Source organism: Arvicanthis niloticus, chromosome 6 (assembly GCF_011762505.2).
Source record: "Arvicanthis niloticus isolate mArvNil1 chromosome 6, mArvNil1.pat.X, whole genome shotgun sequence".
Taxonomy (NCBI): domain Eukaryota; kingdom Metazoa; phylum Chordata; class Mammalia; order Rodentia; family Muridae; genus Arvicanthis; species Arvicanthis niloticus.
In genome coordinates, this window is record NC_047663.1 from 15,332,819 (window position 1) to 15,353,658 (window position 20,840).

At 43.2% G+C, this 20,840-nt stretch overlaps 1 protein-coding gene across 15 annotated transcripts in view; it reads left to right on the top strand.

The window, feature by feature from the left end:
- Positions 1-20,840, top strand: part of Bptf (bromodomain PHD finger transcription factor) — a 94,968-nt gene that overhangs the window by 51,341 nt on the left and 22,787 nt on the right. For 8 of the 15 annotated variants that reach the window (XM_076935580.1, XM_076935578.1, XM_076935582.1 and 5 more), the window contains 13 exons: positions 460-589; positions 1,132-1,270; positions 2,410-2,589; positions 4,192-6,496; positions 10,846-10,970; positions 12,078-12,206; positions 13,309-13,459; positions 13,724-13,766; positions 16,491-16,737; positions 17,052-17,213; positions 17,429-17,580; positions 18,752-18,860; positions 20,316-20,533. In XM_076935580.1, the coding sequence (XP_076791695.1) occupies positions 460-589; positions 1,132-1,270; positions 2,410-2,589; positions 4,192-6,496; positions 10,846-10,970; positions 12,078-12,206; positions 13,309-13,459; positions 13,724-13,766; positions 16,491-16,737; positions 17,052-17,213; positions 17,429-17,580; positions 18,752-18,860; positions 20,316-20,533 (4,090 nt within the window). The remainder of the gene's footprint in view (positions 1-459; positions 590-1,131; positions 1,271-2,409; positions 2,590-4,191; positions 6,497-10,845; positions 10,971-12,077; positions 12,207-13,308; positions 13,460-13,723; positions 13,767-16,490; positions 16,738-17,051; positions 17,214-17,428; positions 17,581-18,751; positions 18,861-20,315; positions 20,534-20,840) is intronic. The other 7 variants (XM_034507530.2, XM_034507538.2, XM_034507540.2 and 4 more) reach the window with 1 other exon arrangement.

Sequence of the window (20,840 nt, forward strand, 5' to 3'; positions counted from 1 at the left end):
CCCTCCCAGTTTGGCTAGCAATTTGGAAGTGTGATACTCAAATTCAAAGAAGGTATGAGGCAGGAGATTGGCCTTGTAGTTGCTGGATCCTCTGCACCGCATGAAAGCTCTCCAGATCTCTGTATTTTCTGGGTAAAAGTCATGTCTTAAGTTGCTTGTGTGGCATCAGTTCTGTCTATACATCCCTTCTGGACCATAAGTGTTGGCTTGTTTATGGGTCTTTACAAGAGTAAAGCGCGAGTGTTTCCTTGGTGAGGTGCTTGGAAAGGTTACCTCTTTTTGTTTCATGCTTTGATCTCAGGGATGATACATCTGCTTGGTTCTATCTGTTGGGAGCGTCTTGGGTGTAGGGTTGTAACTAAGCACTCTGGTGTTCTTCCTAATTTTCAGTTTTTGTATCTTTTGGTTTATTTTTTGAAATTAAGTGATTAGTTTTTTTTTTAATCTGTATATTCTTAGGTTACATAGGATGACATCAATTGAAAGGGAAGAAAAGGAGAAAGTTAAAAAAAAGGAGAAAAAACAAGAGGAGGAAGAGACAATGCAGCAGGCCACATGGGTAAAATACACATTTCCAGTGAAACACCAGGTAACTGTCACTGTGGTCGGCCACATGGTCCCTCTGCTTTACTTTATCATTATCTTGAATTAATGAGGCGGTGTGAACACATGTAAGCATGGTTTTCTCAGAATTTGAGACCAATTTGTTGAAATTAGTAATAAAAATAAAATAACAGAGCATTAAGTTCTTTCACAATCTTTAGATTGCTATTCAAAATATAATTATTTGGTAAATTTAATTAATTTGTACAAATCTTTTATTATAATTTTATTTATGTGAAGGTGTATGTATGTGAGGGAGGGAGATATTGGGCACGTGTACATGCACACACACTTAGACACACAACACACAGGCCACACACACAGACACACATACACACCCATTGCAGGCCACAGCTTAACTCATAGGACTTGGTCCTCCTACTTCCACCATACAGGTCAGTGTGTCATCCTGTTTGTCCTTCTCCACTTTGCACCTCACTGGCCAGTGTGCCCACTCCTTAGCCTGTGTTTGACAGACACTTCTCGTCCTCCATGCATTTGTCTCAGTGCTGTATTTCATTTGACCAGGTTTGGAAACAGAAAGGTGAGGAGTACAGAGTGACAGGGTATGGCGGCTGGAGCTGGATTAGTAAGACGCACGTTTACAGGTTTCTTCCCAAGTTACCGGGCAATACGAATGTAAACTACAGAAAGCCCTTGGAAGGAGGTTAGTAATCAACTGTTTTAATATATACAGCTCATACGAAGTCTTTAATGTTTCCAATCCTAATGGTTTTGGGGATTTTTGTTTGTTTTTGTTTTTTCAAAACAGTTTCTCTGTGTAGCCCTGGCTGTCCTAGAACTTTCTCTGTAGACCAGGCTGGCCTCAAACTCACAGAGATCCACCTGCCTCTGCCTCCTCAGTGCTGGCATTAAAGGTGGGTGCCACCATCATCCAATGGGATATTTATTTATTTTTAATAAAACCACTTCTTAAGATTTCATAGTATATTGATCTTATTTTACATAAATGTATTCTCATGAAGTGGAAAATTACTGTTTTGGTTTACTAGTTAGATGTTCTAATTTTTTTAAATTTAGGATTTTTTATATTTTATGTATATGAGTGTTTTTGCCTTCATATATATTATATATATGTGTATCACATGTTCATACCTGGTGCCCACAGAGACCAGAAAAGGAACATTAAGTCTCCTGTTCTTGGAGTTAGACAGGACTTTTAGCCACTGTTAGTTTTGAGTGTTGGGAAGTGAACCCAGGTCCTCTGCAAAACCCACAGGTGCTCTAAACCAGCTGAGTCAGTTCTCCATCCCCATAAACTCTTTTCAATTACCTTGATTTATAAGACTTTTCCTTTTATTTATAAGACTTTATTTATAAGACTTTTCAATTACCTTTATTTATAAGGCTTTAATAGATAGGATTTTAGTTAAAGATGAGAGAAAATAATTTTAACAAATATTCTGCTGTGTAATTACACTATTATTTTCAAAATACTAGTAGTGGTGGATCAGAGGGTAAGAGCACTTGCAGAGACCATAGATATGTATACAGACACAGAAATTTAAAAATCTTGAGGGGGGGTGCCCAACCTCAGCTCAGGAACACAGCAGGGCCCTGGGGTGGGACTCCTGGAAGCCTTTCAGAAGAGCTGCACCAAGAGAAGGGATTTGGCCTTTTTGCAGAAGAGAGGACTACCCGCTCCCATTCTTTCCCTTTCTCAAAAGAAAACAGTTGGGAACCAAAATAAATAAATAAATAAATAAATAAATAGAAAGAAAGAAAACTTAAAAAAGATTCTAATATTAAAGAATATCTGTGGCCATACATGTGATTCATTTTTAGCCAAAAATAATATGGATGAAAATAAGGATGAGTCAGATAAAAGAAAAAGTCCACGAAGTCCAAAAAAAATGAAGACAGAATGTGATTCTGAGAAAGGTGAGGTGAGAGATACAGACTCCACATCTGTAGCCACCACGGGTGCAATGGAGCTGTCTAAGGCGCCTGAGAAGAAGGACCAAGGTAAGCAGGGGTGGGAGGCAGGGGCAATGAGTGCCGGGGTCAAGTTCCTGCTGGCAAGCACGGCATCCTCTCAGACCAGTGCACCTCACCCTGCCAAGCTGCGGGCGCTGTAGATGTTCACAGACTAATGACAGCATTTCCATCATGCTGAAGGAAGTTGCTTTCTGATCCCTCCCCGTTGGTCTGTCTGTTTGTCTATTTATCTGAGACATTTCAGTTCAGTGAAATTAGGCAGTCTGCTGTCTTCATTTATCCAGTACAATGGTTTCAAGGCTCATCCAGATCATAGTGTATTCCAGAGAGTTTTGGTGGGCTGCAATCCATCTGTCTAGTCATTGACCAATGAATAATTCAGCTTTACTTCTTTTTAGCTGTTATGAACATTAACACTAAGTTTTTAGGATGTATGTGTGTGTGTTTGTGTTTGTGTGCACGCGCAACTCTGAATAGCCTGGAACTCACTGTGTAGACCAGCCTGGCCTGGAACATATAGCAATCTACTGCTTGTGCCTCTTGAATACTGTGATAGTGGTGCCACCGTGACCAGTATCTTCTGCATGTTATAGAAGCATTCAGTTTGTTTATTTGTATTGTGGGTTCCAGAGATCAAACTCAGAGCCTCATACGCTAGACAGCTCTGAGGACAGAATCCTGGAGAAACAGATTGTCACTTTTCAGTGCTACAGCAAGGCATGGAACTGCTAGATCTTGCAGGAACACCACATTTAAGCTTTTGAGAAACTTTAGGGCCAGTGAGATATAGAAATAAAAATGGTTTAAACTTTTTTAAAAAAAACACCTAAGCAAACTAAAGCGATGGCACAGAGGATAATGTGATTGATGTTTAAATATGAAGACTGGGTGCTGGGCGGTGGTGGCGCACGCCTTTAATCCCAGCACTTGTGAGGCAGAGGCAGGCGGATTTCTGAGTTCGAGGCCAGCCTGGTCTACAGAGTGAGTTCCAGGACAGCCAGGACTACACAGAGAAACCCTGTCTCGAAAAACCAAAAAAAAAAAAAATGAAGACTGGGAGTTTGTATTCCCAGAATGCATGTATATTCTGGTTGAGAGTTGGTGGCCTGCCTGTAATTCCAGCACTTGAAGCCAGAGCCTTGCTAGCTAGACTGGCTAGCTATATTAGTATGCTCTGGGTTCAACTGAGACACCTAGTCCCAATAATAGATAGAGACAATTCAATTTGTTTGTTTGTTTGTTTGTTTGTTTGTTTAGATTAGATTAGATTAGTTTGCAGCTCAGGATGTCAGACTTATGCTACTCCTGCCTCTGCTTCCCCAGTGTGGGTGGTATGCCTCAAGGTCAGCACAGTTGATAACCGACTGCACCTATAGGCGTAGTGTGCTCAGGAGCCTACCATAGGCTGTCAGTTCTCACTATAAAATTCCATCATTTTAGGAACCAAAACCCAGAATCATCCAGTATTTGAAATGTATCTATATTTTAGCCCCATTTAAAGTTTAGCAGTATCCATGATATAAGTATGAAAATAACAAAAAGTAGATGCTTCTGGAAATAAAAATAGTCTTCATGAAGTTCTCATTTTAGAGTAAAAATTACATTTTTATCAATGTCTTTAATTCACAGATGTAAAAGAACTTTTAGATTCTGATAATGACAAATCCTTCAAGGAAGAACCAATGGAGATTGATGATAACATGAAAACAGAGTCACATGTGAATAGTCTGGACAGTGCCCAGGTAGATGTGGTCAATGTCAGTGAGGGCTTCCATCTAAGGACTAGTTACAAAAAGAAAACAAAATCCTCTAAGCTGGATGGGCTTCTGGAACGGAGGATTCGACAGTTTACACTGGAAGAGAAACAGCGCCTTGAGAAGTTAAAGCTGGAGAGTGGGATGAAGGGGGCAGGCAAGCCCCCCACAGGTGCTGCGAAGAGCTCCTCTGAGTCTCCAGTATCCACAAAAGCAAATGAAGGGCATCAGGGCGACCTGCTTAGACAGGAACAAAGCCCCAGTCCAAGTCAGGCTAGCACTGCGGATTTGGGGCCAGGGGGCTCACAAAGTGATCCCTTGGTTCTTGGCATCAGTTCTCCTAGTCTCTGCATGCACAGACCTGACCCAAAAGATCAAGTATTAGATGATGTCTCCATCCACAGTCCAGGGCCAAACTGTCAAAGGCATAACTCTGTTGAAAGCGACCTCGATGCCAGGATCCCTGAACCTGCCAGTAAGGGTCTGGAACTAAGTCAGACTAAAACAAAAGTGACTGACTCTTTCATTGATGACTCTAAACCAAGCAGTGCAGATGAAGTTGGCACTTTGATCTGTAAGAGCAAGAAGCTGCTCCCACAGGACGATAGTAGCACTGTTGTGTCCTCTTCCAAGAGTACTTTACCTGCATCAGTACCTAAAAGTCCCCATGACAGAGATGCCCGGGCCTTCACAAAAGCAATGGACTTCGATGGGAAACTAGGCGGTGACTCTGAATATAGTAGCTCTTTGGAAAATAGCTCTGATACTATGTCTATTCGGGATAGCAGTGAAGAAGATATGGTTGTTCAGAATAGCAATGAAGCCACCTCTAAACGGTTCATAACTCCAGACCAAGGTGTGGAAAGTGTGGAGCCAACAAAATGTCAGTTAATTTCTAAGGCCACTGAAAATTGTGAAGACAAACTACAGGGTCAGGTAACTGAAGCAAATGGTAAGAAGCTGGGCCAGCATCAAAAGCCAGAGGAGAGAGCAGTTAACAGATGTACTGACCAAGTCATCCTGAGACACAGCACTGACAGAAAGAACAGTGAAGCTCGAGAGTCTGAAAAGAAAGCACAGAAAACAAATAAATTTCAAATAAATGGCAAAGATAGTAAAGCTAAGGGGCATCTGAAGGGGTCGGGCATGAAGGACGGCTCTGATGGTAAAGCTGGGAGTGCTACTGTTGAACCAAAGGTCAATAATATCAATAAGGTCATCCCTGGAAATGTCAAGTCACTGGCTGGGAAGGAATCTGCTGTGAAGCCGTTCGTCAATGGCGACATCATTATGGAAGAGTTCAGTGAACAAAACACTTCAGAAACCAACTCGTGTTCACTGAGTTCTTCAGATGCCAAAGGTAATCACCAAGATGGCCTCCATACCCTACCATTCACCAAAGAGTCTGCCAGTACCCAGGTAATCATACCCCCAGCCCCTTGTCCAGATCGGAACCCACTTAATCAGGTAGAAGATATGGAAACTGAAAGTCCAGAGGTTAAGAAAGTTACCCCATCTCCCGTTACGACTGGAGAGGACTCTGATCTTAGCAAGGACTTCATGGATGAAAATGGTCTACCTTCCAGCAAAGATGAGAATGTCAATGGAGAATCCCAAAGAAAGACAGTCATCACAGAAGTCACCACAATGACATCCACTGTTGCCACAGAATCAAAAACTGTCATTAAGGTAGCAAAAGGGGACAAACAAACTGTGGTTTCTTCCACAGAAAATTGTGCCAGATCCACTGTCACAACTACCACTACCACTGTGACAAAGCTCTCCACACCCTCCCCAGACAGTGGTGTGGACACCATCTCTGTAAAAGAACAGAGTAAAACCGTGGTCACCACGACAGTGACGGACTCCCTGACCACTGCAGGAAGCACACTGGTGACATCTATGACAGTGAGCAAAGAATACTCCACAAGAGACAGAGTAAAGCTGATGAAGTTCTCAAGACCCAAGAAGACCCGCTCAGGAACAGCCCTGCCATCCTATAGGAAGTTTGTTACCAAGAGCAGCAAAAAGAGCATATTTGTGTTGCCTAATGATGACTTGAAAAAGCTGGCCAGAAAAGGAGGGATCCGGGAAGTCCCTTACTTTAATTATAATGCAAAACCTGCCTTGGATATATGGCCGTATCCTTCTCCTAGACCAACTTTTGGTATCACGTGGAGGTATGTACTTTAGAATGTTATGGGAGGGGGCCTTTTTAAGGAGTTTTTGTTTTGTTTTGTGTGAAGTAAAAATGAGATGGCAAAAGATAGGGACCCACATCTGTAACGACCAGGGTTAGTGGTGACCATGAGATACAGAAAGCTGCTAGCTCAGCCAGCGGGTGGGACTAAAATTTACCCAGCTGCCATGGACTTGCCAAAAATGTAAGGGATTCTTTTAACATGCATGTCCATTTTGACTTCCATGAGACCAAAGGAACATGCCAAGCCTGTTGTATAGTCTAACTTTTCAGTTACTGCATGCTGTTTGCTCAGAACCATGACAGCCACAGATTTGGGTTATCACTTCCTGGGATTCATAAAAATGTGCCTGTAAATTCATAAAGTCCATCATGTCAGATCTTCCTAGTGACATTTATTTGTATGTGTTAGAGTTCTTGGTTATCTGTAACAGAAAGATAGACTATAATTTCCTTACGAATGTCTTATTTAGAATTAATTTTATTGCCGGGCAGAGGTGGCGCACGCCTTTAATCCCAGCACTTGGGAGGCAGAGGCAGGCGGATTTCTGAGTTGGAGGTCAGCCTGGTCTACAGAGTGAGTTCCAGGACAGCCAGGGCTACACAGAGAAACCCTGTCTCAAAAAACCAAAAAAATAAAAAACAAAAAAGAGTTCATTTCATTTAGAATGCTCTGGGCCCTCTGTGTTTAGGGAGCAAATGGTAAGTTTATAGTACTGATAGTGTTAGCTTGTGTTTATTGGTTACTAGGAAGGGGGCTCAGAAGTTTTCTATGGATGGAGTAACTTGCCCGTGACCATAGAGGCCAAGTTTTCCTGACCCCAGACCAGCACTTCATGTGCTGTTTGCGTTTCACATGTGTGTCCGTGTTCTGTCCCTTTCATGCCTCTGCTCTGTCTTTTCGCCCTTGTTGAGTGGGATGAGAGGAAGCAGTGAGAATCAAAGGTCTGTGGTGGGGTGGAGTTGGCTGCAGTTGGTTTTACATGATCATTCCAGCGAGTTATTTGAGCATCGTCTCTCAAGAGACTTTATTTCAGTGTCTTAGTGTCTCCAGATCTGTTAACATCATCCTTCGTTATGTCCTTTAGATTACAGTCAGCTAGCTAGGGTCAGAAAAGACCACAAAACCCAGTGTAAATGCGAGTTTCCCTAACAGAGTTCATTCAGTCCAGTGACCACTCATTGTTTGTATGAGCACGTTTTTATATCTCATCGTTGGTTTGAAGTAAGATGTCATCACTCCATGCACATGCACTAGAGACAGCTGAAAAGTACACTTTCTCTGCAGGGCCTGCAATGAAGGATTTGCAGAATCCTGCAGGGAATCAAGGAACTCTTCATTGCAGTTCATGGAATTGTAGGATTGCTCTGCACTTTTCTGCTTTCTTCATTGAGAGCGGTCCCAAAGTGCATCCTTGACAGTCCTGCAGGTAACTTCTTTCCCACTGGAAAAGTTACTGTATACATACAAGTGGCTAAACTAAGTAAGATTCCACCGGCAGTCAGGGGGCAGGCCTTTCTGCTCCTTTTGTTCTGAGGTGAAAGGTAGTTTTGCTGGGTGGCACCATTCCTGGAGCCTAGGCACCAGACCTGGTGTGCATGGCTGCAGTATGGGCTCCTCCACTTACAACTCCAATTTGTGCTGACACGCATCCTGTCTGTTTGTTTGGTCAGTCTCTCATTTTTTTAATGGAAAGAAATACCTTCCTGGTCATTCTTAATTTGTTGAAGTTGAAATAAGTATCTGTTCTGATTAATGGAATCATGGATAAAAATGTATGTTATTTTTGATTTTAGGGCACTTAAAAGAACTGTTAAAAAAGCAATTCATGGAAAGTGCATTTTTGTACTAACCCTTGAATCTCCTGTGTTACTGCTTGCTTGCTTGCTTGCTTGCTTGCTTGCTTATTTATTTATTTATTTATTTATTTATTTATTTAGGGGTAGCTCTGCAGCCCAGGCTGGTCTCAAACTCCTGCCCTCCCGCCTCCACCTCATAAGCAGTTAAGACTACACGGATACCCCAGCTGCATGGATGATGCATATTTTTGGATGTGATGTTAAAGCTGAGCACTATAGGAAACTTGACACTTGTACAGTAAAAGCGTCTGACCTCTGTACATTACATTTCCCTATACTTGTATTCCTGGCATGACTCTGTGTTACTGTCATTTTGAACTGGCCGTTGTTCTCCATAATGCTGCCGTAGGGGTCCTGCTAACATGTCTGTCTATGCTGGGACTATTCTGAGTGAGTGAGGGAACTGCTGACTCCTGCAGGGAGGGGAGGAAAGTGGGCATCACCTGAGGAACACTAAGAGAGCAGGAAGCCTTAGTATCTAGTTTCCCCTGCTTTTCTTTAAGCCTTCACATTGGCATGGCTCATTCTGACTTCTGCTTTCTTCTCAGTGCATCGCCATTTGTACCTACCCCTTCCCTTTGGCCATAATAGCACAGGATGTGGCATGCCAGAAGTGTGTGCTTTTGCACACTTAATTCCTTATCGTGTGTGTGTGTGTGTGTCCCTTGCCTTCAGTCAGCCAAACACACTGTCATCCGATTACCATGTGCTCAAGACTATGGCAGACCTAAGTACTTGCCTTTCTTACAGCTCTTAGCAGGTAGATTCTAACACACATCTTTGTATCCCAACTTCCTTCACAGTCTTGACATATTGATGCACTCCATTGTTGTTTGTGTGAATGAGTAGTGAATGAACCAACAGACTAATAATTAGTGAGATGTGTTTATCCACTGATATTACCTGCATTTTAAAATAAGATTGCTTTGGGAGATATTGATCACTGTTAGGACTCTGGGTTCTGACCTTAGTAGGATGTGAGTAAGAGGGTCTTATGTGTGAGGCAAGGCAGGCAGAGAGGGGATTTGAAGCTATTGTTTGACCCTAGAGAACAAGTAGAGGAGGCAGAGAGAAGAGGTGCTTGCTTTTGCTGGGGGTGGTGGTGCATACCTTTAGTCTCAGCACTGGGGAGGCAGAGGCAGGCAGATGTATGTGAGTTTGAGGCCAGCCTGGTCTACAAATCCAGAACAGTCAGGGCTACACAGAGACCCTGTCTTGGGGGGAAAGAAAAGAAAAGCTGTTTTTCTGCCATACCAAACTTCCACAAGACTCTCTGTGCGGTGTGGCCTGAAAGTGACAGACACTTTCTCCCTCCTGGATTATCCTTACACTGGTCAGCATCTTGCCACTACTTTAAAAGCGCTGTCCAGGATCAAGGATGCATTGGGTGTTAGGGTGAAGCAAACATTTCCCAGGTAGAGCTAGGAATTAGCAGGGGAGCAGCAACCATTTGACTAAAGCTTTACCTTTTCCCGTTCGTTTTCTCACATGATAGTAACAGAGAAAGCTTCGCCTTTCCCATGCAGAGTTGTCCCAGGCTTTACTGTCTGCCTGATAGTGGAGGAAATGACCAGCCAGTACGGTCACTTCATGTAGTGTGAAAATGTCCAGAGGAAAATCTGATTATGAAGGTGTTAATAGGGAATTGACAGCTGCTGGCAGCTGTAAATAGATGTTATAGTGAATTCCGTTTGAGGATAAAATATTCATTGAAATTGAGTAAATTAATTCTCAGGTACATTTTTAGTGTTAGTTTAAAAAAGAAAAGTATGTTCAGCAACTTTACAGTTTGCTTAAGGAGGAGCGTGAGTCCAGGTTCCCTTTCCATCTGAGTCGCTGATGCGGGTCTGGACATTTCTGGGAATGGATTTCTTCCTGGCTCCCAAACTTAGCCCACATTGGTACGTTCATAGTATTTGTGGTACTTATAAGCAGTGATTCATGTTTGGAAAAGCCACCTTGAACTTGAGAATTCTGTTCAGCTGGAAGAGGTCTTGCAGAGTGTTTTAGTTTTGTTTTGCTCTTTGAGAAAATATAAACATTTTCAGATTTTTGTTTCAGTAAAAACTATTTTATCATGATTTTTCATGAAGACTCCTATCAAATTTAGTAACACAATTACTAAATATTTTGTTTTTCTCTGTATTTCTCATGCAGATATTTTATAAAATAATATAAAGATCTTTATAAGTTGTTGTCTTATCAGTCTTAAAATAAAATACCATACATATTATTTCTGTGGCACTGGAAATGAGTCTCAGTGATTTAAAATTGTTACATGCACATTATCCTGGGAACTCAAAGGTATTACTTTAAAGACTGTATAACGCCACAGTCCTACAAGCCATGTTACAAGTACTGAGGTCATAGTCAGTGCCAGAAACATGTCCTTCAGGTTCACAGAGAGGAAGAGAAGAAAGTGTGAAGGAGTGTGTGTTTGTATGTCGTTGATCTGGGTTGTTCTTTCAGATACAGACTTCAGACGGTGAAGTCCTTAGCGGGAGTGAGCCTGATGTTACGGTTACTGTGGGCCAGTTTGAGATGGGATGACATGGCAGCCAAGGCTCCTCCAGGAGGAGGGTCTACACGGACAGGTAAGGGAACTGCACTTGAAGTTTACATGATGTGGGCTAAGGATGTAGCTCGGTTGCTGAAGTGCATGTGTATCCCATGCCTGAGGACCTGTGTTGGGTTCCTAGTGCTTTGTAACCTGATGATGGTGTTGCATCTTGTAACAGTCACATGGAGGAGCAGGTTGCAGGAGAACAAAAGGTCCAAGGTAATCCTGACCCAACTTAGGTTCAAGGCCAACTTAGATTGTATGAGACTGGGTAGCCAAAAGGATAGCCAGACCTGGCAGCACAGGCTTATAATGCCATCTACTTAGGCTAAGGCAAGGAGATGTAATTAATGACCTACTCGGGCTACTTAGCTCAAGGCCAGCTAGAGTAACTATCTCCAAAAAACAAAAAAAACAACCCAAGAAACTAGAAATGGGTCTGGGTCTGTGGCTATAGCACTTGCCTAGCATGTACAAGCTCTGGTTGGACCCCTAGCAGTGCAATAAGATAAAATCATGTGCTGCTCACTGAATTTATTGAATATTTGTCTTATTTTATAAAAGTTTACCCTTGCTTAAATTTTCTGGGTTCCATAAAATCAAGGTTAAGGGTCAAGGTTCAGATTATAAGTGAGTCAGCACACAAACACCCAACTAAATTTTCAAGTGATAGTCATTATCCAGAGTGGTGAGCCAGTTACCCAGAGAGTCCTGGAGCCTCTGGGAGTTGCCTTGGGTGGTCTATCTTTTTTTTTCTTCCTGCTACTTGTGCTGAGGCAGAAGGATTGCCACAAGTTTGATGCCAGCCTGGGCTTACATATTAAGTTCTAGGCCACCTTGGGCTATACAGTGAAACCCTTGTATCAAAAGGGAAAGGAACGGCCTGCTTAAGTGGCACAGTGAGAGCCCTAACCTAAAACCAAACAGCAGCACCTGCAGGAAGCTGCCGAGGAACCAAAGACACTCAGCTATTGTAACCAAGCCTTGATGCCACACTCATTAGTAACCCAGGTGACCCACACCATTAAAGAAGTGTAGGCGACCCTCACACCGGTGGTTAAAGAAGTGCCAGATGCCACATCTTCTAAGTTTCCTCAGATTTCAGGTGGTTATTAACAGTGTGTAAATCCTGTTCCTATAGAAACATCTGAAACTGAAATCACAACCACAGAGATAATTAAGAGGCGTGATGTGGGTCCTTATGGCATTCGTTCTGAGTATTGTATCAGGAAGATCATTTGTCCCATTGGAGTTCCAGAAGCACCAAAAGGTAAGCAATAGAAGAAAAGGCATCAATCCTGGCCTGTTGGCCGTGTGTTCTGTTAATTTCAGGTTTGGCTACCTACCTGATACTACAGACTGTTCCTATATTAAGGAACATAAAGAACAACCACCAAGGCAAGAGATTGCTGTGAATCCTAGGCTAGCCTGGCCTACAGAGTGAGACTTGTTGCATAAAACAGACAGACGAGGGGCTGGAGAGATGGCTCAGCAGTTAAGAGTGCTTATTGCTCTTGCAGAGGACCTAGGTTCAGTTCCCTGCACCTACATGGTTACTGGCCTTGCTTCCTTGTGAGCCAAGGAAGAGCAACCTCAAGTGATCCCTGGAGAGGGCTTATTGCCAGGAATTCGCTAGTCTCTTCTCTTCCCCAGTGTCACAGCTAGAAAAATGCCAACATGCTAAATCTTGGACAGAAATTGTATTGGTGTTAGAGTCTCCACAATGAATTGCTCTTAGTCACATGTGGAGAGAGGATAAGGAACAGAGTTCTAGGCAGAGCAAGGTTGTGTGAGGCTCACAGGGCCTTTATTTACCATGGTTAGTAAGCCATGTCCCAGGAGCCGTGACCACTGGTCTGCTCTCCCAAGCGATTTGATTGGAACACGGCTGCATATAGCTCAGACATTGTTTGTTTTTCCACTGGTTCTTTTAAAAAATGATTTAATTATCTTTATTGTATGTGTATTGGTGTTTTGCCTGCATGTATGTCTGTGTGAATGTGTCAGATCCCCTGAAACTGAAGTAACAGACAGTTGTGAGCTGCCATGTGGGTGCTGAGAATTGAACCTGGGTCCTCTGGGAGAGCAGCCAGTCAGTGCTCTTAACTACTGAGCCATCTATCTCTCCTGCCGCAGGCACTTTGGTCCAGATATGCAGTGTAGACCATCTGGCCTGTATGGTATTAAGGATTTGGCAATCTCTGACACTTTAAAAGAAAAAGGTTGGCTGGTAGTGCCATCCTGGGCTATGTAACAGAGTGAATCTCAAATTAAAAGTTGTTGTTTGCCAACTACCATGCTTCATGAGATAGATGTCAGAAGAACTCCATAGGAACAGTGTTGCTGAAAACATTCTGATTTCTTTCACTAAGAAACACCCACACCTCAGCGGAAAGGCCTTCGATCAAGTGCACTGCGGCCAAAGAGACCAGAGACACCCAAGCAGACGGGCCCTGTTATCATCGAAAGCTGGGTGGCGGAAGAGGAGCTAGAGCTCTGGGAAATCAGGGCTTTTGCTGAGAGGTAACAGTTAACACTTGGCACACTATAGTCTCTGCAGCCTATTCTGACTATTTTTCCTTTACCTTTTGATTTTATACGCTAGCTCTGAGTGGTTGATTTAAGCCTTGTTTCTAAATTTTAGTGTGTTAGTATTATACATTTGTTATTTTTCAGTTATCTTAAACATTCATATAAAAGACGAATAGTCCAAGCCTCTGTGTGATGCTGAGTCAAGCAGACTTCATTTGTAAACAGTCTCTGACAGGTTGCTCCTTTTCCCTACAGAGTGGAGAAAGAAAAGGCTCAAGCAGCGGAGCAGCAGACGAAGGTCAGTGGACAGCAGCAGGCGAGCTTCCGGGGGAGGCACTGCACAGCAGGTTGACCTTTTTAGCCAAATTCAGGCACACGAAAAGCCCAGGGATTATGTATTCCCATGGGATATTCGAAGTGTACCTCATGTTTCATTCTTGAAAACATCTCAGTGATACATGAACCCGTGGTTCTGCAAACCGAGCATACAACTGCTGGATGCCGAGTCCTCCATGATTGCTGTTACAGCTCCCTGAGTAGTTTCTAAAGAGAATCTTCTGCTGAGTTCCAGGGCAGCTTGTGAAGGAGGAAACTTCGCCAAGTCTCTGAGTTGATTAGAATCAATGCTCATGAAGTTGTTTGTTGGTTTTTCATCATCCCATATGGTGACCAGTGTACTGTATCCAAGAATCAGAGGAGGGTGCTTGCTTCTCCTGAAAGTGTAAATCTAGAGAACATAGCTAAAATAGTGTGGGATTTTAAATACAGAACTGTTGACATACTTACACATTTATGTTTATTTTATGGGTATGGGTGTTTTTCCTGCATATGTCTGTGCATAGTGACGAATTCCTGGTACCAGTGATGTCCAAAAGAGAGTGTCAGATGCCTGGAACTGGAGTTACAGATACCTGTACCACTATGCAAGTGCTAGGAACAAGCCCTGGTCCCTTTAAGAGCAGTCCTGTACTAAGTATCTCTCCAGTCCCAGCTGCATATATTTTAAAAACACTTATTTTTTTAGGTTTCAAGGTTTTATAAAGCATGTTTTTCAAACTCTGACATGTGTTTCAATTTACTATGTATCTGTCTATTCACTTGAAATTTGGGGAAATAGCACTATTGGGTTATGTGCTGAATTCATCTGTGGAAATGTACAGAAAGTCATAAGCATCTGTTTCCATAGCAACTGGTAGTTGTTCTGTCCTTCGAATTTATAGGTGTATTCTGTCATCTCTGCAACACAACCTAATGTGGCACTTCTTAATTTGTTTTCAAGTAGCTCTTGACATTTTAAATGCATTTTCTCCTAGTGAAATACTTGTAATTATGTGTTTCGTTTCTTTGCTTCTATTTTCCTTTGAACTAATTGGATCAGATGATGGTTCTAAGTATGCAGAACAAAACTGCTTCTCTTTTCAGAAATAAGCATTGATAAGCAATACTTCAAATTCTCTTCAAGTATATGTGCTGTCTGCAAAAGCAATCCAAACAGACGGCTGGGATTGTAGAGGAGAGGTGACGCCCTGGGATTTGGGTTCAGTGGAGTCTGGAACAGGGTCTCAAAGTAGCTCATGCTCTCCCATGCCTCAATGTGTACCTCAAACTCATGGTAGTCCTCCTGCCTCTGTCTCCCATGTGCTGCAGTTACAGGCATGAGCCACTATGGTTAGCTCTTGTTTGTGGTTTTGAGACACAGTGTTGCTTTCTATCTCAGGCATCCTCAAATTCAAGGCAACCCTCCTGCCTCACACTTTTGAGTGGATGTAAATGGACTTAATCACAGCTCCAACGTGAACTAATGCTGTGTCCTTGGGCCCTTGCACAGCCTGTCTATCTGAGCCTGAGTTTTTTCATGCTGATTGTACAACCTGTCTGAGCCTGAGTTTCTTCTTGTTTAGCATTACAAGCCAGCTAACTGATTTGGTGACAAATACTGCTAAATGAGGCGTGCTGCCCAGGCACCCAGCCTTAGCTAATGCTGTATGTGTGCAAGCTGGTATTAGACCACTGTGGATAAATTCCAGCAGTCTTTCATTTAAAACATGCAGTTGTCTTTTGTACCTGTTTTGTTTTGTTGAGACAGTGGCTCTTTGCGTAGTCCTGGCTGTCCCAGAACTCTATACATAGAGCTACCCTCAAACTTACAAAGAACTGTCTCCCTCTGCCTACAGTGTTGGGATTAAAGGCAGTGTACCATGAAGCCAGGCCTGGCTTTTGAGAGTGGATCCTACTCTATAGCTTAGGCTGTTCCCAGAGTCAGGATTACACATGTCTACCACACCCAGTTTAACCCTGTGTTTTTATTTATTTTCATTTTTATTTCTGTGGTGCAGAATAATGAGTCCAGGGCCTTGTGTATGCCAGGCAAGCACTCTACCAACTAAGTTGAATCTCTAGCAACCCTGGTGTCTGATGATGATATTTTTCTCTTCTATATAAAGCATTTAAAATACCTTTTAATTACATAGTACAAGTATTCCCAGAACTCAAGAGGCTGAAGCAGAAGGATTGTTCCAAGTTCAAGACTACATGGCATTAGTTCCAGGCCAACTTGGGCTACAGAGTGAGACCCTGACTATAAATAATAGTAACAAAATCTCAAAACTACTTATAATTTTCCATTTAGCTTGATGACACATTTGCTGACCTGAATAGTAATAACAAAAACTACCACCATGCTGTTTATGGTTGGATCATCTACGCTAGTACTGCTTGCAGTCAGGACCGCTGTTTCTTCCTGCTCTGACTTTGAGTCATAAGTGTCCTGTCTCCAGTAAGATTTCTCATTCCATTCTCACTCTAAACACTGGATATTGTATAGAACATTTTGATCATTTAAATTTCTTATTTATGATCAGTTTATAATGATATAGACACTGGGAATAGAGCCTTCATGAAGGATTTGGGGTAAATTCCGACAGGCATGTTTTCCTTTCGGAAGTTCAACGTCTGGGGAACCCTGCAGAATGGGGTTTGCCATGGAGAACTGGAGCTCACGTTTCCTCTCCTTGACTCTCAGAAGCGTTTGGAGCAGCAGAAGCCTGCAGTCATTGCGGCGTCCACCACATCCCCAACGAACAGCACAAGCAGCACCGTCTCTCCAGCTCAGAAGGTGATGGTGGCTCCCTTAAGTGGCTCGGTCACCCCTGGAACAAAGATGGTGCTGGCCACAAAAGTCGGCTCTCCCGCCACAGTCACATTCCAGCAAAACAAGAACTTCCATCAGACTTTTGCCACGTGGGTGAAGCAAGGCCAGTCCAATTCAGGTAGAGCGGGGATGAATGGAACATTGCTTTTATTCTGGGTGGGGAAAAGCATTTCTAACCTTCATTTCCTGCGAGAGTGGTTCTGCCTCTGCCTCTGCCACTGCTTGTGCAGGCAGGCCGGCAGGCCCGACAGTCCTCTCTGCGGTCCACCTTCAGTATCCACAGAGAGAGCACACTTGCAACAGGAGGAGCATTTTTATTAAATACAGAAGGAGCTGCATTTCCTGCGTCGGTGCCCTCCCCCCTCCCTAGAAGTCACTTTGCTGCTGGTTATTTAAAATCTAAAGCTTATTAAATGTCTTATACCCCATTAGCCACCAGCACAGCTGCCACCTCTGCTACCACCATTGCCAGCACAGGTCAGACGTTCCAAATTACAGGCAGTCCCGTCACTATGGCAGGAAAAGTAATTACCAAATTGCCACTTCCTGCAAACAGCAAGATTGTCGCTGTAAATGTGCCGGCAACACAAGGAGGTAAGGGAAGCAACCGTGCAGAGTTTGAGTTCACCTTCGCCAGATCATGCTGTCGCCATCCTCCATCTCCTCCTCACTGGTTTCAGTCGTCAGGTGTCACATTCTGTGTAGCCCACTCTGCAACCCGCCACACGTAGTTCCTCCTCAGACACCAGCAGCACCTAATGCCTTTCCTTGAAGTGTAGTGGCTCATGTCTCCTTCCTCTCTCTTTAAGGCGTGGTCCAGGTCCAGCAGAAGGTCCTGGGTATCATTCCATCCACCACAGGTCCAAGCCAGCAAACCTTTACTTCATTCCAGCCTAGGACTGCAACCGTCACAATCAGGCCCAATACCTCAGCTGCCGCGGGAGCCACTACCACTTCACAGGTGAGCTGTCTCCATTCATAGCAGGATGTCTCATTCCTGTGACCTCCTCCAATAGGCGTTCAGCTCACCTTCCTTTACTATGAGTTCATCTATGATGAAGTACCAATTTTTTATATTTTTAATGAACCAAAATGATACATAATATATTAATTTTGGCATTTGTTTAGTTGAATATTGGTATTGTTCGTAAGTAATTGTTGTTTGCCAATATTTCCTAGAGAAGACTGTGTGTGACTTGAGCCAGCACAGGACTGTGCTGTGCTCCCTAACTCTGACACTGGAGCCCCTCCCACCACCAGTGATTCTCTCTCAGCTGTGCTTTTAGTTCATCTGTGTTCTTTCTGATCAAGAGAGAAACATTGAAATATGCTGTATGTCAGCCGGTGTGTGCATGTATTAGATAAAGCATTGCTTTGGTGCTGGGTTCATGGAAAAAGTTAAAGTCCAAATGTTCTGACTCTAATTATAAAACTGAAGCAATGTGCTCACTGTTGCTTGGTGAACCATGAAAGGATACTGGATTTCTGTTTACTTGTCACAGTCTCCAGGTTCTAGGACTCAGTCTCTTAAGTTTCTGTCTTCAAAATTCCACCTTTATACCAACACTGAATGCAATTTCAAATTTAACAGTGAGTGGGTAGAGGCAAGTGTATCTCTGTGAGTTCCAGGACAGCCACGGCTACAGGAGAGAAACCCTGGAATTCTAATTTTGAAGCAGTTTTAATTCTCTTGTTGTCATTGTTTTTGTTTGTTTTGTTTTGTTTTGTTTTTGTTTTGAGACAGGGTTTCTCTGTGTAGCCCTGGCTGTTCTGAAACTCACTCTGTAGACCAAGCTCCTTCAGACTCAGAGATCTGCCTCCCAGCACTGGCATTAAAAGTGAGCTTCCAAAAAAGAAAAAAAAAAAAAAAAAAAAAAAAGCTGGGCTGTGGTGGTGCATGCCTTTAATCCTAGCACTTGGAAGGCAGAGGCAGGCGGATTTCTGAGTTCGAGGCCAGCCTGGTCTACAGAGTGAGTTTCAGGACAGCCAGGACTATACAGAGAAAGCCTGTCTCGAAAAAACAAAAAACAAAAAAAAAAAAAAAAAAAAAAAAAAAAAAAAAAAGTGAGCTTCACTGCCCTGCTGAAGTGGTTTTAATTCCTTTTAATTCCTTGTCCTTTTTTCATGTGCAGGTGATCACGGGGCCTCAGATCCGCCCTGGCATGACGGTGATTAGAACTCCACTGCAGCAGCCAGCACTGGGAAAGGCCATTATTCGCACACCAGTGATGGTGCAGCCAGGTACTCACGACACACGAGCGCGCACGCACGCACACACACACGCTGAAACTGCTTCAGAACTTGGACAACACGGATAGGAGGTTGTGACACGCTGTGTATTAGAGAATACCGATTTGAATTAGTACGCGTGCATGTTGAGGGGGAATCACAGATACTGTATGTTCTCTTCCCCGAGAAAAGTAGACAAAGTAAATTCAAGTTTACTTACAAAGTGAGTGAACTCAGTCACTAATAAACATGAATAGCAGAGCCTTTGTCATGTAAGTTACAAAGGCAGTGCCAGACCTGAGTCAATCACAATTAATGTAAACTGGTTCAGACTACCTTCTTAAAAGTCAAAGACTGTGACCTGGGCCTGGCATTTGATGGCAGCTCTCTTGCTCTGAGTGCTTAAGGCTCTTCCTTTGGATCCCGGCACCAGGGGGAAAAACAGTTGAAGATAAAAAGATTGAGAGAAAATCCAAAAACAGACATGGCTTATCAGTGAAGGACACATGACTTGAATGTGCAATTTAGTGATATTTCAAAGAGAACATGTGTGTATTGGATTATCTCAGTGATTTTCATGTAACTGAGCAGAGCCAGACTTTTTAAATTAGGTTTATTTCATTTCACATATATGAGTGCTTTCATTGAATGAATGTTTCTGCATCAAGTGCATGGCTGGTGCCTACTAAGGTACATCCCTGGAGTTGGAGTTGTAGACAGTTGTGAGCCACCATGAGGGTGCTGGGAATTGAACTGGGATCCGCTACAAGAGTAACCAGTCCTCTTACTACTCACTAAGCTATCTCTCCAGCCCCCAGGACCAGTCTCTTCTCTGTGTTTCTGATAGGTAGTAGTAACGTGTGCTAAGATGATAAGTTCCCAAGCTGTAGCACACAAGACATAGTCCTGAGCTCCTGAAGCTCTCCCCAGTAAGCTTTGTGGGTCATCTGGAGTGAATGGATGCCAGTAAGAGCAGCAGTGCACAGTGTTAGCCAGTTCTCATCTCATCTCAGAAGATGAAGATCAACCTTCAGAATGTTGTTCCCAAGAAGCACACAAATAGATGCAGCCTAAAAAACATTACAGTTGAGAATTTATGACCAAAAGAACAACTTTTGTTTCAAGACAGGGCCTCTCTCTATGTAGCTCCAACTGTCCTAGAACTTACTGTGCTGATCAAGGTGGCCTTGAATTCACAAGAGATCTGCCTGCTTCTGTCTCCTGAGTGCTGGGATTATAGGCATGAGCCACACTGCCTGGCCTGGCCTGGCCTGGCCTGTTGTTTTTAACTCTGTAAGTCTGTGGTCTGGCTGTGACTGGCTGTGGTCCTTTGTTTGAATTACCTTGGTTTATTGACATCCAAATGTCTATTTGAAGATTGAAATGAACTGCATTCATCTGAAGTGTCAAACTGTCTCATGTATGCTAGCAGTGTGTGAGCATGAGGGTATCTTATTGTTTGTTCAGGTGCACCCCAACAAGTGGTGACTCAAATCATCCGAGGACAGCCTGTTTCCACTGCCATTTCTGCTCCAAGTGCGGCTTCTTCAGCACCCGTGCAAAAGGGCTTAACTCCAGGAGCAGCAGCTGGGACTCTGCAGCCTTCGGCCCCACACAGCCCACGTCCTCAGCAAGGGCAAGTGAAGCTCACCATGGCTCAGCTCACTCAGTTAACACAGGGCCATGTAAGTAACTTAGAGTTAATCTTGAGAGGTAGCCTTATTTTTGCTGAGGTCTATATTTGATCTTAGGTAAAATTTGAAGTATACCTACCTTAAGAAATGTCTGGTTGGGGCTAGGAAGATGGTTTGGAGGGTAAAGTATTGGCCACTCTTGCTGAGGCTCCACAACCTGTAACTGTTTCCAGGAATCTGACGCCATTCTGATGACCATGCACACCAGGCATTTGCATGGAATACAGATGTACATTCAGGCAATGCTCACACATATAAATAAAAATCTTTTAAAACTACAAACAAGAGAAGAAATGGC